This window comes from Aplidium turbinatum, chromosome 3 (genome assembly GCF_918807975.1).
Source record: "Aplidium turbinatum chromosome 3, kaAplTurb1.1, whole genome shotgun sequence".
Lineage (NCBI taxonomy): Eukaryota > Metazoa > Chordata > Ascidiacea > Aplousobranchia > Polyclinidae > Aplidium > Aplidium turbinatum.
The window spans coordinates 17262575-17279979 of NC_137474.1; the positions used below are offsets into that span (position 1 = coordinate 17262575).

At 39.6% G+C, this 17405-nt stretch overlaps 1 protein-coding gene across 1 annotated transcript in view; it reads left to right on the forward strand.

Moving 5' to 3' along the window:
- The window catches only part of LOC145767020 (L-xylulose reductase-like), a 32073-nt gene extending 14927 nt beyond the window's left edge, over nucleotides 1-17146 (forward strand). The window contains exons 2-7 of the mRNA XM_082578749.1: nucleotides 7136-7233; nucleotides 7388-7542; nucleotides 8076-8118; nucleotides 13061-13225; nucleotides 13630-13747; nucleotides 16714-17146. Coding sequence (XP_082434875.1) covers nucleotides 7136-7233; nucleotides 7388-7542; nucleotides 8076-8118; nucleotides 13061-13225; nucleotides 13630-13747; nucleotides 16714-16820 — 686 coding nt within the window. The 3' untranslated portion in view covers nucleotides 16821-17146. The remainder of the gene's footprint in view (nucleotides 1-7135; nucleotides 7234-7387; nucleotides 7543-8075; nucleotides 8119-13060; nucleotides 13226-13629; nucleotides 13748-16713) is intronic.
- The last annotated feature ends 259 nt before the right edge of the window (nucleotides 17147-17405 follow it).

Here is a 17405-nt window from a genome sequence, read left to right on the forward strand (position 1 = left end):
GGACAGACAAAACGTGATCTTAAATCTAGAATCAACGAGCACCAAAGAGCTATTAAATTTCAACGTCCAGAGCATTCCGCTCTTTGCAAACACTCTATAAATTCAGACCATAAAATTACTTGGACCAACGCCACCATTCTTAAAACTGAAAAGGATTATACAAAAAGATTGTTCACAGAAAAATGGTACATAAACCAGAAGGCACAACATGCTCTTAACCAAAAAGATGGTCAGAATTTCCCCTCTGTGTACAAAAAATTACTTTAACTTTAGCTTCACCTTTTCCATTCTCAGTGCGTTTTCTCTACCATTGTTATTGCTAATCCCATTGTTTTCTGTCTTGTCTGATGTCTTTTCAACGTTTCTTGACAGTGGCCCAATAGATAGATAAATTTACGCTGTTGGAAAGTAGCCTACTGGTTTTAGGCATTCACTGCATTTAGTTTAACCTCTAGGTATCGTTGCGTGTTTTAATTCTGATTCTTGCTGCTTTACTTTACTCATTTTATCAATATGTTTTTGTGTTGTGCCATCGTTGCTGAACAGGTTGTGTTAACCTGTTTTAGCCACCTTGATAAAGTCAGTCGTGCTGACTGACGAAACGTCGGAAATACAAAAGCTAGTTATCATCTTTAACATCACGAGGTAACCTAGCATATAGTCACCAGAAGAACGCAAACTAATTTTATTACCAAATGCCTGGTGAACAGTCTCTCTCTGTTTTTAGCTGGTTTTCTTAATATTGCAGTGAATAGTTACGTGACTATTCCAGCAGAGTAAGTTACTCTACCATCTACTTTGAAATTTTCATACCGTATGAGAAAGCCATGCGATCAACTGCTGTTTTGCGGGCCAGAGCAAAGTAGGCTATTTTTCGCTTTCAGCATTCTTTACGTCTGTTTAAATGATCTAAATCTCTTTCGCGAAGTGTTTTATCTTTGAAACACCACTTGTAATAACCATTTTTGTTGCCCCTCAACCATAAATTTATGGGGGGCGCTGCCCCCCGGAAGTCGGCGCGTATGATTGTGGCCTTAGCCGCAGTTATTATGACACTGCAGAAGTCCTGGTATGCCTCGTCTGCGTTGCATGTTTCAGGTGGTGGTAACTTTGCAGCAGACTCGTTGGTCAGGAGGCTGTATTGATTCCAATCGGCTTTTTTGAAGTTCCATCGCTTCACTAGTGAACTCGGGACAGGAGCCACAAGTTTTGAGGCGATGATGAGGGACGGCCGGTGTTGGGACCGCTGGAACTTCTCAAGCACAGGTCTGTCTGGAAGAGAACTGTCGACACTCGCGAAGGCCAAGTCAGGGTTTGTCTCTGTTCCCCAGCGGCCGGAGTGGAAACTGGCTGGTTCCTTTGGGTTGAATAGGAGGGCAAGATGGTTTGTAGAGGCCCAGTCAGCCAGCAATTCTCCGTCGCTGCTTGTGTTGTTGTAGCCCCAGTCGATGTGCTGGCAGTTGAAATTGCCAGCGTAGAGACTGGGGGAGGGGAACGTTGGAAGGGATGGTGGCAACATTCGCGAGGATGGGAGCTTGTAGATGTTTACGATGTTGTAGTCATCATCATCAACCAATTTTGATTGTACAGGCCATGAATTAATCCTCATGTCGAGTGTGTGGCCTGTCTGTCTGTCGAGAACGAAGTCTTCCCCTCCACACCTCGCGATTTATTGGGTTGGCAGAGTCTATGTTCAGGGCTACAAGGTCACGTTTTATAAGTTCTTCCCAAGAAAGTTTTGGTCTACCTTAACCCCGCTGTGCTGCGATGTTGACACATCTGACCTCTGAGATCCAGCTTGAGCTGCGCTCAACGTGACCAAGCCATCTCAGTCTGCCTAATTGGAGGACTTCACTGATGTTTTTAAATTTGAGCTTTGATAGCAGAGTCTCAAAATGGATGTTGTCTTCAGGTGTGACTAGGCAGGTCCATCTTACCATCGCTCTGTCATTACGTTGCAGGCGCTTGACGGTGCTTGCTAAAGTAGCCCACATTTCAGAGCCATAGAGCATGACACTCCTTACACAACTGGAGTAAATTTGTCCTCTGGTTGCAGCAGGAAGTGGCTTGCTTGTGAGGATAGGGAGGAGTTCTCTAAACTTTTTCCAGGCTGACTTGCACCGAGTTATAGCCGCATGCTCACAGCCCCCTCCAAAAGACATGGTATCACCAAGGTAGCAAAAGTCAGCTACCACGTCAAGTGCACCACCTTCAACCTCAACCTCGCTTACCGGCCTGCCATCTATTCGTCTTGCTGTGGCCTGACAGCGTGGGCATGAGTAGTGTGGGTCCGGTCTGAGTGACCCTTTAATTCCACTACACTTTTTGTGGACCCGGTGTGAGCCATTGGTGCAGAAGATAGAGTTGCTACCGGCTCCACTTAGGCATACCGAACAAGGGTGCTTTCCTGATCTTTTTAGGGAGTTCTAGTTGATGCCAGAGATCATTGTTTTGATCTTACCCATGTTCACTCTTAGGCCCTTTGCTTCCATTCCCTTCTTCCAGGCGGCGATTCTGTCAACTAGTGACTCCAATGAGGTGTCGATAATGACAAGGTCATCAGCGTACAACAGCTCCCAAGGGCAGCCTGTGCGCAGTTCGAGTGACAGGGCCTCCAAGACAATGATGAAGAGCAGTGGGCTCAATACAGAACCCTGATGCACACCTACGTAGTCTGAGATACAAATGCGCACCCACTCAATCTCAGCATCAATTGGAGATTGTTTTACAAAAGTCCACTTCAGGCTCTCATGCACAAACGTGGCAATGCCGTGCTTCCTGCTTAAGGTAGACCCAGCTAGCGTGTAGTTGGGAATAGCTAGCCTATCTGCAGAGGTGCAGTGGGTCTCTTGGGGTAGGATGACGAGTGCCCGGTTGGCAGAGGTGGGCAGTAGCTCGCTACTTTTGTAGCGGCGCTACTTTTTTGGTAAAAGTAGCGGTGCTACTTTTTAGCTGGAGTAGCGGCTGCAGTAGCGGCGCTGTTTTTTTTCCAAAGTAGCGGGAGAGGCGCTACTTTTTTCAGTCGCACTCCGCTACCCGCTACTTTTTAATTTAAATTGAAAAAAATGCTTGTTTTTTTTTGCAATACTGGCGTGGTCAAGCAGCTATATAATCGGCTTGGTTGCAAAGTTTCGGTCTTTTCTAGCTGACATCAACTTCTTCGGCGAATATCTCTGTGTGATGAAGCCTTTCTGCCAGGCTTTAGACATTCTTCAGGGCGAGTCCAAGGCATATTACGGAGTCTTGCTTCCAACCATCACAATTTGCGAGAAGAAGTTGACCGAGATCAGTGATCTTGTGACCTGTGAGGAGTTGAAAAAGAAAGTCCTTGAAGGGGTGAAGAAACGATTCAACAAGTGCTTTAACAACATGAAATGCGTTATGGCATCATGTCTTCATCCCTCCTTCAAGACGTCGTGACTACAATTTCTGCACTACGTTTCCACGGATGATGCTGACGCACTGCGAGAAAAAGTCAAGACAGATGTAATTCGACTGTTGCGGGAGACATCAAACCAGGTTGATACCGAGAAGAGCGACACCAACACCAGTCATGACTCTGAGGATGTATTTTTTGGAGTCTTTGCGCTATCCCGTGGAACGTCGGTGCAGAAAGAAGCAGCAATTGTGGACGCCTTTTTTTCGGACAAGAGCAAGTCCTTGAGCTTTTCGAATACGAGTTAAAACATACCTGTTCATTAAATACAACACACCCATTCCTTCCAGTGCTGCTGTGGAGAGATTTTTCTCTGTTGGAAAAGATGTGCTTAAGCGAAAGCGGGCAGGACTTAGTGACTCTCATTTTGAAATGCTCGTGTTTTTGAAAGATGCGTAACAATAAATTTCCTTTGGAATGTGTTTTCTATAACGATGTTAAAATGACAGCGTAAACGAATGATAACATTCGTTTTCAAGGTTGTTTTTGCGTCACTAGGGACTTGAGTGTTTCCTAGTGTCATTTCAGACAAAAGTAGCGGAAGAAGTAGCGGTAGCGCGCGCTACTTTGGCCCGAGTAGCGGGTAGCGCGCTATTTTTGTAAATTGGTAGCGGGTAGCGGTAGCGCACGCTACTTTGGCCCAAGTAGCGGTAGCGGGTAGCGCGCTACTTTAAAAGTAGCGGGTGCCCACCTCTGCCGGTTGGTATGGGCAAGCTGCTCCACAACTTTGATCTTGCTTGTTGTGTAGCCTTCTATGTTGAGCTGCAGAATGGTAGGGCGTCTGAACTTGTCCATTGGCCCTTGCAGCTGTGCTATCCGGGTGGAGGCTCTTGGTTGACAAGTTTCGTTTGGCATCTGCTTGGGTGCAGATGTTACTCACAGGATGGGGCACGAGGAGCCACTTGTCGTCCATCCCAAAGTGGTGTGAACAATGGTCAAGCAGCACGTCCCCACTTCGCCAAGTATTCAGATCCCCGCCCGAGAACCAGCTGGGCCATGGCCTCTCTAGACTTGCCTCATCAAAGCGTAACCGTTTGCTCACTGGTGTTGGACGCTATGGTGCAGAGCCAGACATGTTGCGCTGGGGCTTGGCAGAGCGGAATGGCCCGTTTCGGTGAGTCCGATTCGGTGAGTCCGATCCCTTAACGGGGATTTTTTCAATTTTTTTTTTAAATTATCGGGTACCATAGCCTAATTATCATTGCCATTTTAGAGTTAGGGGTTAGAGGTTAGGAACTCACCGAATCAGACTCACCGAATCGGACTCATCGAATAGTAGCAGACCCTGGCAGAGAGTGCTGCTTGTGAGTGTGGTGAAATGCAGAAGACAGCCCACATTATCAAGGATTGCCGGCTATACAGACCACCTCATGGTATGGAAGACCTAGTTTCTATCAACAACGACACCAGGCAGTGGCTATCCAACGGATGCCCTGACATATAGCGACAACACGAGAGAAGAAGATCTTTTCTAAATACTCTCCTCCACTTTGAGGTGTCACACAAGCACAGATTACTCTCTTGCAACAATGCAACATCCTCTTCAAACGCAAGTACCATTGTTATCTTTAACCAAGAAACCTACACCAGCAGTCCCTGCATTATTTTCTGGCCACCCTATTGCCACCCAACTAATATCTCTTCACGTCGACACCTAAAAACCGCGATTATTGCCCCGCCATCTTCTTCTAGGCAACATACATCCATCCTCCTAGTTCTTCACATATTTCGGTTCTTTTCCCACACAAACTTCATATATTCCAACATCTAATTCACACTCCACAACTTTTACTTTATAAAACATGTTTTTGGAACCAGGTGATTTTTCACACCCCTTGCCCAACTAAGCGCTGCTGAAGGCCAGGGGCTATCTTTTGTTTTTGCTGCATCATGCAAAATTTGAAACATGAGTACTTCAGCCGGATGCCCTTCCTGACACTAACCACAGTTATAGTCGGTGGGCCTAGCCTTTACCTAAAATGCATTTCCTGCAAAGTAGCAAGGTGTCTATTGTCTAACAAGTTTTAGCCAGTCGAGGCTTTTGCCCGTAAGGTGGAATGTGGACCCACTTGTTAGCTTGGTATGTGATCAAGACATAGACTCCTTAAGTAAAGGACTGGAACCTCCCATGCTCGGGGTTAGTAACTTGAGTCCGAATGATTAACTTGAGTCCTGGACAAAAGTGACTTCTAGAAAAGCTAGAGACATAATCTTAGAATCCATAGTAGGGTTTTTAAGGATGGCGAGTTCAATGGTATTATTTTCAACACTATTTGATGTTATTTTCAAGGTCAAAATATTATATTTTAAGGTTAAGTTACAGAATTTTGGTAATTTTTTAGTCTAACTCGTAAAGCAAAACTGTTTGAAAGAAGTCTGTGACGAAACATGATATTGTGCACCTACTGCATCTATTCCCAGCTAGCAAAATCCGCACTTTTTCCATTGATTTGGAGTCTGCAGACGTTGAATGAATAGAAAAATGACAGCTTTTGCTACCTGGGTTGTGTAAGATATTTTCTCTACACTGCCTAAGTTGTTTGAAGTTCACGTGTTTACGAATGGCGATATATTGATAAATGCCCTTTTAGGCGGCATAGCAGCTTTTTCCTGACGATTTATCAACTGCAATTGATTAACGGGAAATGTGGGGCAAGAGTTCTGTTCATTCCACTTGGAAAAAGGCTTACTTAATGACAAAATTTTATTGTGCATGATCTACGTATTTTCGACGTATCGTAACACGTTATTTTCATTTACTATAGCTGAATTGTAACAGCATTTAAATCCTGTGGAATCACTCGGAATTGTGGTTTGAGAGATTGTTGTTAACTGTCTTTTTTGTACATATATAATGCCTGTAATTTGCATGACAATACTGAAATACATTGCCGGTTTCATTTTGCTGAGCTGACATCCTTTGTAGATGCAACTTTAGCTAGTAATAATGCTGCTTGTACTACTTTAGCCAACATTCTATTGGAAACTTATGTCCTTAGCCAACATTCTATTGGAAACTTATGTCCTCAATGTAAGTGACAAAGAAAAGTCTTGAGTGTCATGTTGTTATGTATTGTCACTTTGTGTATTATATTGTAATCATAGACTCCTTTAAATAATAGTTATAGTGGTGAGAAATACTTATGTTGTGTATGTAATAACATGTTTCGTCACGACTTCTTTAAAAATGTTTTGCTTCACGAGTTAAACGCAAAAAGTACCAAAATTTAGTAATTTGATCTTAAAATATAATATTTTGACCTTGAAAATGACCTCAAACGGTGTTGAAAGTAACACTATTGAAGTCGCCATCCTCAAAAACCCCAATATGGATTCTAAGATTGTGTTTCTAGCTTCTCTAGAAGTCATTTCAGCCCAGAACGCAAGTTAATCATTCGGACTCAAGTTACAATTCTCGAGATCGTAACATTCCAGTCCTTTATTTAAAGAGTTTATGGATCAAGACCTCAGTTCCCGAGACCCACGTTTTAAAAATCCATGATGACTACCCAAAGTACAAAGGTCCTACTTGTACCACACACTAAACCACACTGTTAATGTTACTATATGTGGGTTTTCAGTCTAAATTAATATATTTTGTCAAACACACGTTGCTTTACTTGATTATAATTTGCTGAGATGTCTAAAAGAGACAATTAGTTTTGCCTTTACTGTATGTTGTTTTGATCTATTTTGTAGGCATTGGACGAGATATTGCAAAGAAGCTGGTAGAATGTGGGGCTAAAACCTTTGCTTTAAGTAGAACTTTATCAGATCTAGAATCTTTGAAAAAAGAGGTACCGGTATATAATATATATTAATGTGAAAGTTAATTATGGTTTAGTTGAATCATATCTATTTAGCTTTTATTTTAGTTGCAATTCTATTTTTAACTTGTTTTTCTCAACTTTAAGTTGTTTCGTTTCCATACTGAAAGTGTTTTTTTTTCAGTGCCCAACTATTAAAACAGTTCAGTGTGACGTCAGTGATTTTACCACACTTGAACCCCACATTAAGTCATGTGGTCCGATTGATCTGCTTGTCAACAATGCTGGGGTTGCTCTTCTGGAACCATTTTTGGAAATGAAGATAGAAAGTTTTGATAAGTAAGCATATAGTTTGTATGCTTTTATGCCAGATTTTTTCAGAGTTATTTTGAGTCGATCGCTGTTTCATGAGCTTGTCAAAGTTATCAAGCTCATCTGCTCAGTTGCCGAATGTCGATCTTGGTTTGTAATGATTTCAAAATACTGCATCAAAAATGAATAAAAGTACGCACTGGATTAGACTTTATCACAGTGATTATAATAATGTTACCAGAACTTGTAACTAATCGCCTAGACAGCAAAATTTGTCATTTTAACGTCTGCAGATGTTGAATCAATGTAAAAATGACGGATTTTGCTGTCTGGGTCAGTACATTTCTGTAATTTTTGCTAAATAAGATGACGATTAAGTAATGTAATAAGATGACGATTTGTTTTACATTCAAAAGAAGTTTTAACAGTTTTTCGAATGCATAACTGTGTTTTTTTGGTTTGTATACCTTACAATTTAAAACTTGACATGTCATGCTTCTTTAGCTATATGTTTTGTTGATTCCACTGTTTTTAGTTATCCATCATAATTTAATCAACAGATCAATGGATGTTAATCTGAAATCTGCCGTTGTCATCTCTCAGGTAATTGATCTGTGATATACAGTACCTATACTATATATATTATATATCTATTTGGTTTCATTCTGGTGTAGCAAATAAAGTTACTCTGACTTATGCTCATTGCTCATCAAATCAGTAGCTCCCAATACTTTGGCATGTCATTGAGGATTGAATGGAACGCACCAAGACCCAGGCCTCGAAATTCACGGCGGACACGGCGGTCATGTCCGCCGTCACAGCATGTGATGTCCGCGGGAAGTACCATCTAGATCGGTCATATTTGTCCGCCGAGAAATAGCGGTAGAAATCGTCATTGCATAGCACGAACAATTGTTGCGAATATATAATTTCCCGCGCATTCTAGCGCGCATCTAGAAAATGTTAATACTGTATCCTCTAGCTTTCATTCAAGCAGGAAAACTTTCGATTTTTACGTTGCTTCAACGATTGGTGACATTGAATCAGCGTAACAAAGGTGAATTATTCGCTAAGAACCGATGGGAGTACCGGTACTTTCACACTAATCACGCGCAACTTAGTTCAAGTTTTACGTCACAATGTCTGGCCTTGATCTCCTAGTTATATTGATAAGGCAAGGTTGGTTACAAAATTAGATTATACGAGTAGGCTATTACAGCAAGATGCAGCAAAATTTGTTTAGTTTTGGTATTACAGTAAGAAAGAAAAGGCCCAGGGGAAATTCACTTTCGCTCATATGACTCGCAAAAATAAACCCAAAGAAAAAAGCCTAGTGAAACTTTGCACAACAGAAAATAGTAGCGTTAGTGTAGAAGTTTTTCAACTCGTGTCCAGAGCATTGTGACGCAATAAGCCACACGACCTCGTTCGGTGGAAGTTAATTAGTTATGTGGCGTATTAAGCAGCTATGCCGCGCTTTGACTCTTCAAGCGCACGTCGTTGGTCTGATGAAAGCCTTTCAAAGTGACTTCGCTGAAATTTTAAAAAGACTTCTCAACCGTAGCTATAGTTCTCAAATGGCAAAGAATTATCAAGATAAAGTGATTAAGCGTGACGATCAACGCTAAAACTGGTGTGTCCGCCGTGTTACTTAATTTGTCCGCCGAGATAGCTGCTCAGACCGGACACGTTTGTCCGCCGTCAACAAAAACGAATTTCGAAGCCTGTAATAGACCCGATCATTTCCGGATGTCACAATCAATATCCTTAGCTCGGGCGGCGGGTTACATGTTCTAGAATGGGTGTACTTTTTTATTACATAATTCTGTTGTGGTGTTTCGACGACCTACTTATCGATAGTAACCTTTAGTTACGCAAATCTGTTATTGTAAAATATGCTTCTAGAAAGTTTTGTGTAGGGCTACGTGTCATTTTGTAAAGTAAATTCAGAAGAGTAAATTCTTGTGATGTAATGTAATATTACTCTAGTCTGTGGAAGCTTTTGGTCCTGAAGCAAACCTGTTATGCATAGGCGTGTAATTTGATAATTATTATTAGAATTATGTTGAGAGTTGTGTATTATGAGGTTTAGAAGTTGTAATGAAAAGTATATTGAAAACGATTGTAGAGTTCTAGCCGATATTGAATAGATTTTAAGAGAGGAAGTTATTGCCAATTGTAAATTAGATAATATGAAACCAAGGAACTTTCAGAAATAATTAATTAAACTACCATTCAACGTTTTATAGGCAGAGAAAACTTTTTCTCGAACCGTAGAAAATTTCATTATCAGATCACCGCTTCAATGCGTGATGGAAATCTACAGATAAATCTGCATCAGGCATTGCAGAGTGCAAAATACAGTGTTGCAGAAGGCGTTTTCGAATATTAAATTCTCATCAGTGCAACTACGTTTATGAACGCAATAACAACGGTTAAATTTAAACTCAATACAATACATTACAAACATTATAAGACTATAAGGACATATTCTCAGTGTTCAATTGAATATTAATAAATCCAGAGACATCAGAAAATCACTTCCCGCATGCAATTCCAGACCGACATTACTCGCTTAAGGTTTTTTTTGTTAAAACTAACTTAATGTTCAAAGCAAAAACGCCATCACAATGAACATCTACCGAAATATACTAATTTACAGACAGTACTTAGATAAGCACTGAAAATTAATAGACGGTATTGTTATTAATATCAATTCAATATGATTTCAGTGATTATAATACAATGTAATACAGTAGCGTATCCAATTAATTAGCGACGACCTTTTAAAGTACACGTTAATACAATACTTAGCTGTTGCAAGTAGTAGTGTATCTTTATTTTGAAATTGACGAAGACGTTTGCTGTTCAGAATGTGATGTTTTTATGTGCTGGAAGTGGTGAACCATTCGTCAGTTTAAGAATTTTCATTTATTATCTCATAAGTAACTATTGGACCACTTATTTGACTGTTTAGCATTGGATATCCCAATAAACTGATCAATTTTTCCAAAGTCTCTTTACGTATAAGAACTAGAAAGAATTGTGACATCGGATTAAGAAGTTTAATTTGTGGACTGTTTTCTCCGTATGTGCCAATCGTAATTATTACTGGTCTACAATACCGTATCTCCGTATCTGATCACAATTAACTGATCAGCTTCTTTTTTTCAATTTCCTTGCCTGAACCAGGTATCGCCTGTCTCTGATGAATAATTACACTGGTCAACAGCAAGTTTCAATCAGAAACCTGAATAGACGAATTTTGAAGGGTTTTTGACGCTGATACTGAAAACGTCCTTTTTTTTTCTTCAGCACACTAGGTTTTTGAGATATTTGAATTTTTGTTGTTTAAATTTGACCTATAGCGATGCAAATGTGACGCAATTTGACATAATAGTGACAATTTAAACTTAATCTTGCACAAAGTAGATTTTACAATGCATTGTGATTACCAGTTACATATTAAAAACGTAAGGCACCTGCAGCTAATAAGGCCCGCTAATTTTCAAACCTCAATATTTTTGTAAATACAGCATAATTTTGAACGAAACTTAGAATGAGGATACTTTGGGTCTATCTAAACAACATATCTATGAAACAAGTTTCTAAGTAAAAGGGGTTGTAAAATATTAAAAAAATAAAAAAAATCTCTAGCGGGCCTTATTAGATGCACGTGTTGTGAATAAGGCCCGATTTGAATTAGCACCAAAAGTGATGGAAAAGGTGTATTTTCACAATAACAACACCACAAAACAAATTCTAATCGACAACACAGGCACATAATTAATAATTAAATACACAGAGACAACTATTCCCTCTCCCGCCCCATGCTCCATTTTTTAAAAAGCGACATGGTGTTTTTAGATATGGTAGGGATGATAAAGTATTTTGATTCTGAAATTATGATATTTCCATTACAATAAAAAATTGGATTAATGGTGTAACAAGAATTGTTTAGGTCACTCAAGTCTTTAACCCTCACTTTCTTAACCAGGGGTGCACAACGTTACCCTAGAGGCCCATGGGCCTCATTACCAAAATTAGCCTAGTTTGATCATCATTATCAGTCTTGCTTTAATTAGAAAAAAAGTTCAAATTTATTGGTTTTACTGCATCTGCATGCACATATCTTTCGCATAAAATGCAAAAAAAACGGAAGTCAAAGCGGTTTGTTTACTGCAGAACAGTCTAAAATATGTGAAAATTAATAAAACCACTCAATTTCAGTCCCCCCAAACTTCAACTTTCCGTAACTCAAAAAGTTCTCAACTTTAGGCTGTGAAACTTTACCAGTTAGTCTCAATTTACCATAGCAGCAATCAGAGCTTCCAATTTTGTTTAAAAGATTTGTAACAACGGAGATTCAGGGGGTGGGCCTTATTACTGGCCGGGCCTTATTAGCTGCAGATGCCTTATTTTTATATAACTAAATGCGTAAAAATACCTAAAATATTACAATGCAACTATTTTCAAAACCTGATGTGCTACAAAAAAACGAGCGCAGTTTAGAAATCAGTGCCGAAAGTTCATCTTGTAAAAGTTTACTTTTCTCTCTCTGATCAAAAAATTTAGTTAAAATTTGTTTCCTGTTATTAGACCAAGTATTCCTATTATACGTTGTATGAGTGATTGTTTCTGCCTTGCCGTTACATTGCTTCAGATGGGTTTGTCTTTGTTTGCCAGGTGTTGCTTTCCAAAAAATTTACCAATTAACAAAAGGTATTCCACTTTTTACCTTATTGCATGGCCAAGAAATTTATATCGTCTGGTTTTGATATTATTTAACAGAGATCTGGTTGGAATCACTTGTTGTAAAACTTTTGTAAATCAGCTTCATAGGTTACTTAAAAAATCCGCTGTTGGTGCATCCAGTCCTCAGTGTTTTGCTGAGACACAGCCGTTTGCTTTAGAGCAGTGTCCAACCGACGTCCTTTCGAGCTTTGTTGCCACTCGGTCAAACGAGTGGGTCTGCTACTATTCGGTGAGTCCGATTCGGTGAGTTCCTAACCTAGTCTAACCCCTAACCCTAAAACGGCAATGATAATTAGGCTACGGTACCCGATAATAAAAAAAAAATTGAAAAAATCACCGAATAGGGATCGGACTCATCGAATCGGACTCACCGAAACGGGCCATTCTGCAAACGGGTAGTATTGAAATAAAATTTTATTCAAATAATATCTTTACATACAAATTATTAAGATATTTCTATTATAATTTTTTATTAAAGTAAAACTAAAGATTGGTAATTTTGCAGCACCCTATTGATAGAGCTTAGGCAATAGGCAAGCATATAATTGGGATGGTAAAAGTATCTTTGGCCCCGGTGGCTGATTCAAAGAAAAAAGCTCAGTAGCAAACCATTTTCGCATTGCAGTCAAAATGAATCGGTTTTTTTTTATACTAACTGCATGAAAAGTTGCGTTTGAAATGAAGGAAACTTACTGATTGCCATATTGCTGAGGGTAAACCAGTAACTTCATGCGAGTGGTAATGTGACCAGTACTTAAAGTTATTTTAAAAGTTGTCAATGTTGGTTAAGATCATCGCTAAAGATATGGTTGAAAGAAAAAGTGGTGGAAGTATCGTAAACATTTCCAGCCAAGTTTCCGCTAGGAGTGCTGCAGATCACACGGCGTATTGTGTGTCAAAGGCTGGTTTGGATCAGTTGACCAGATCTATGGCTTTGGAACTGGGATCGCACAATGTAAGGATAAGTAAAGATGCATATTAAACAGTAGCATGTCTAAGAATAAGTAATAAAGAATACTATTGCTACCGTGGGGTATTGTACAATGCGTTTGTATTAATTGGCTACGCTCTGACAAACATTCACCTTGTAAACTTGTCTTTTGGCCTTCATACTATTTGTTTTACATCAGACATGAGCTGCAGCCGACGACAACGACTTTCATTGTTTTACTTTGTAAAACAAAACCTTTGTGGGGCTATTGTGCCAAGAGTGATATTCAGAATCATCGGATAGCCTACTCAAGAATGCGTAAAAATTGAAGTTGTTTTCCAAGAAAAGATTTTGCTAGACGTTAAATCTTGAAGAAAACTAGTTGTTTTTCTTTGAAGTAGAAGAGGGTTGACTCTTTCTTCATCCAGATTCGAGTGAATGCAGTGAACCCTACAGTTGTCAACACTGCAATGGGAAAGATAGGTTGGAGCGACCCTGTTAAAGCTGGCAAGATGAAAGCAAAGATACCTCTCGGGAGATTTGCTGGTAACTTTGTTATGTTCACTACTTTTCATACATGCATATGTCGATAGCATAGACTAGCAATCCACTTCATTAAACTGCGGTTGTGCAGTGATGATTTTTCGCCGTTTCAGCCTTAACTTCCTTGACCAATAAGCTCAGTCATTTAACGCAGGGCTTCCCAAACTTTTTTGCTCGCGACCCCTTTTAATCTCTTAAAATTTTCCGCGACTCTTCACGGTTTGCAGTTGACACGTAACATACTGGAAACAAAACAAAGAACCAAAGACATTTATTCAGATGGATGTGAGTATGCGATGGATGTAACCGTTTTCTACCACAGAGCAAGTCCAGCCGTGGCCCAATTGGCTAATGCTGGTCCCAAAGCGATTTCGATGTTGCTTATTTTTGATGGTGTCTGTTTATCAACGTTAAAAACGCTGACTCGCACAAATTGTCGTCGTAGACTCCAGCTTGTGTCCGAGCATTGGTTTTATTTTTCAGTCGGATGTTGCTTTGGAGGCCTAGTCTGCAGTGGAAAAGACGTGGGAATGCGTCACATTGTATGGCGAGTTGGGAACGTGATTGCATTAGCTTTTTTTCTTACATTTTACTTTTTCTGGACCTTTTGTATCCTACTTTTTTTTTAAAAATTCTTCCAGATTGACTTATCACTAGCAAGTTGTTCCCACTATTCTAGATCAATGTTTGCTGGGTTGAGAGAGACTTTAACTGATCTTTGTACTGTAATTGCGTCATTGGTGAGACGATCTTCTCAACGAGTACCCAGCATTTGCCTCAGTTTCCTCTGCTAGAAATTTTCAAGACAAATACGTCGTCGTCAAAACAAACGACAGGGGTGCGGTTAGGCCTACTGCTGAATCAGGTCATGATAGATATTTCGCTCTAACGTTAAGCCAAAATGTGTGAAGGTTTTTTGCATAAAATTTATAAATTTCCACAAAATTTATACTTTAAATCAGAAGATAGATCAGTAATTTCTTTCTGACAGAGATGCTCGGTAGGTTAGCTACTTTGTTTTTGCTTTACAAATAGTTTTTACCGTTTTGGATTCAATATGATTTGTAAATTTGGTAGCCTATTGTCCAATTCTGGAAAAAAAGAACTTCTGAAGCTGCCAACAAATTCGACAAACGTTTACTAACCAAAGGCTTAATAACATTTGATTTCACATCATTTTGTTAACCAAAAACCTTTCATTAAATGAGAACATCTCAAATGAATCATTTTCAACTTCTTGTTTCCAGACGTTTAATGTGTTGATGAACGCTTTAATTTTAGATTTCAATGTAAAGCAAATGTAAAAACATAGATGTTTTCTCTATGGAGGGACAAATTAAGTTTTTTTAAGAAAATCTGATAAATAGTTTAATTTCAAGAAATAGATGTCATTGCGAAAATGGTGGGCAAAGTCTGCATTTTTTTCGTTAGAAAAATCGCGACTTCAATTTTCAACACTAATAACTATTTTAGCTTCAACGTTTGAAAGCCATCTTTCTTCACATTGCAATAGAAGAGTTTTAAATTCCGATTCCATTTTACCACACCAATTTGCGAAAATACGCGTACTGGGTGCGTTACTCTCAACGTGTTTGGTTACAGTTAATAACTTGCACAGAAGTGTTAATATGCAGTACTTTGAGTAAAATCGGCACTCTTTCTGCGACCCCTGAAGTTCGTTAAGCGACCCCCAGTTTGGGAAGCCCTGTTAACGGCAACCACGTTTCATGGCGGGTGCGAGTTTTCCAACGATATTTAATCTCTGCAGTAATTTTAATTAACTTTTTTTCGCCATTTATATTTGAAGAACTGGAAATCACAGGTAGGGCTTCTGCAAACGGAGCTTTTGTTGCCCTTGTTCTGCAATTTGGTTTCGTTACTCGTGAAAACCAAAAGAGTAAAATCTTTTAACACCCATTGCGTTATTTATTGAAGAGCCTTGGCATCCAAAACTTTGCCTCCAGTAAAGCAATGAAGGGTGTCTTGAATGAGGTCGTGAATTTAATTACCAAGGTAACTTTGCAAAAGCAGAGGGCTTTATGAGAAGCTAGAGCTCTCGCAGTTGTTTTTTCAACCTGCCTTAAGGAGATGCAGCCTGATTGCAAATAATGTATTAACCTAGTGTATTTTTCACACGAATGAATGATGGTTGTCCAAAACATACATGCTAATTAGAAGCTTTACATTCAAACGAAATTGTACATCTGGAAAATTCGAGGTAACAAGGAAATCCAGTGAGCTTCAGTGACTTACGTTGGATGCTGCACTCGCAGATTGGTAACTTTGGTAACTCGCAGATTGGTAACTTTGGTAACTCGCAGATTGGTAACTGTTTGCTTCCAATGCATTGGAAGCAAACAGCTTAAATAATTTTTAGATGCAGATGAAAACGTGGAAACCAATCAAACATTTTTACAAGAGAACTTTTCTGCATAAAAGTTCAACCTCACAGCCAAATCAGGCTTCTAAGAACTGGAGCCAAGATATTCAAAAACCAGCATTGAGAGTTGAAGACTTTTAAAAGCAACGTCGCGCAATTTCTGGAGTTAAACCTTGCATTACAAATCGAGTTTCTTAAAAATAATTTTCAAGTAGGCTACTTTACTAATATGTAGCTTACCGTAATCAACAAAAACAAAGTTTATTTTCACAGTTGTTCAAAACCACGGGGGTGCAGAACATGTAATCATAGTTAAAGGAAGGCGTGCCAAGAAAAAAAGTTACCATTGCTCTGCAATATGTGAAACTGCCGGGATTAAGCTCCTGAAGGTTTTCTCAGCCCAAAGAATAGATTTCCACAACCCTGGCAGCAAAATCCGTCATTTTTACATTGATTGAAAGTCTAATCAATGCAAAAATGTTTTTGCTGTCTAGGAATCAAGTTGAAACTGTATTGTCTTCAGACAACACTAAGAAACCTTATCACCTGTGCAGCATCTTTACTGACACAAGCCACAATTTGTTTGCAGAGGTTGATGAGGTGGTGTCTGTCGTGATGTTCCTTCTCAGTGACCAGGCCCGCATGGTCAATGCAGCGTGTCTCCCTGTAGATGGTGGATGCCTGGGATGTTTGTGATCCCATGCAGAAGCTCTGCAAATCCCTTCTCTTTTTTATGATTATGTTGTCATCTATCACACTTCTGGAAAGCGTCCATGCTTAGAGTGTACTCAGACGATGTGAGCTGCTAACATTTTGTGGCTTAAAGTACAAAAGAAAGTCGCGGTGGATGAAGTTTCAAAAAAATTGTTATTTTTCTTGGAAGACACTCGGTGCTTCAGAACATATTTGTGAAATTGAATTAACCGTCATTTTGTAGAAATTTAATCTCTTAATCATTGTGCAATTGCGTTTTTATACCTCCTCAATAAAATTTATGTGCTTATTGAGAGAAGCCAAACAGATGAATGACATGCTGCATTGGTTCACCTTTGAGCAGTAGCGTTGTCTGGGGGGGTCTAGGGGTATTACATGCAATATAACTGCACACAGTTTCGGCCTTCCAGCCTCCTCAGTGCAGTAGGTACACTGGGTAAGGCCACGGAGATATAAACCCCCGTGTCACGTTTTCCCATTTATGGAACCCAAGCTCCAAAAAATGGTAGCCTACTACCGCCAACCTTACCAAAGTGCTTAAACTGCAACTTCGTTAGCCTACCATGT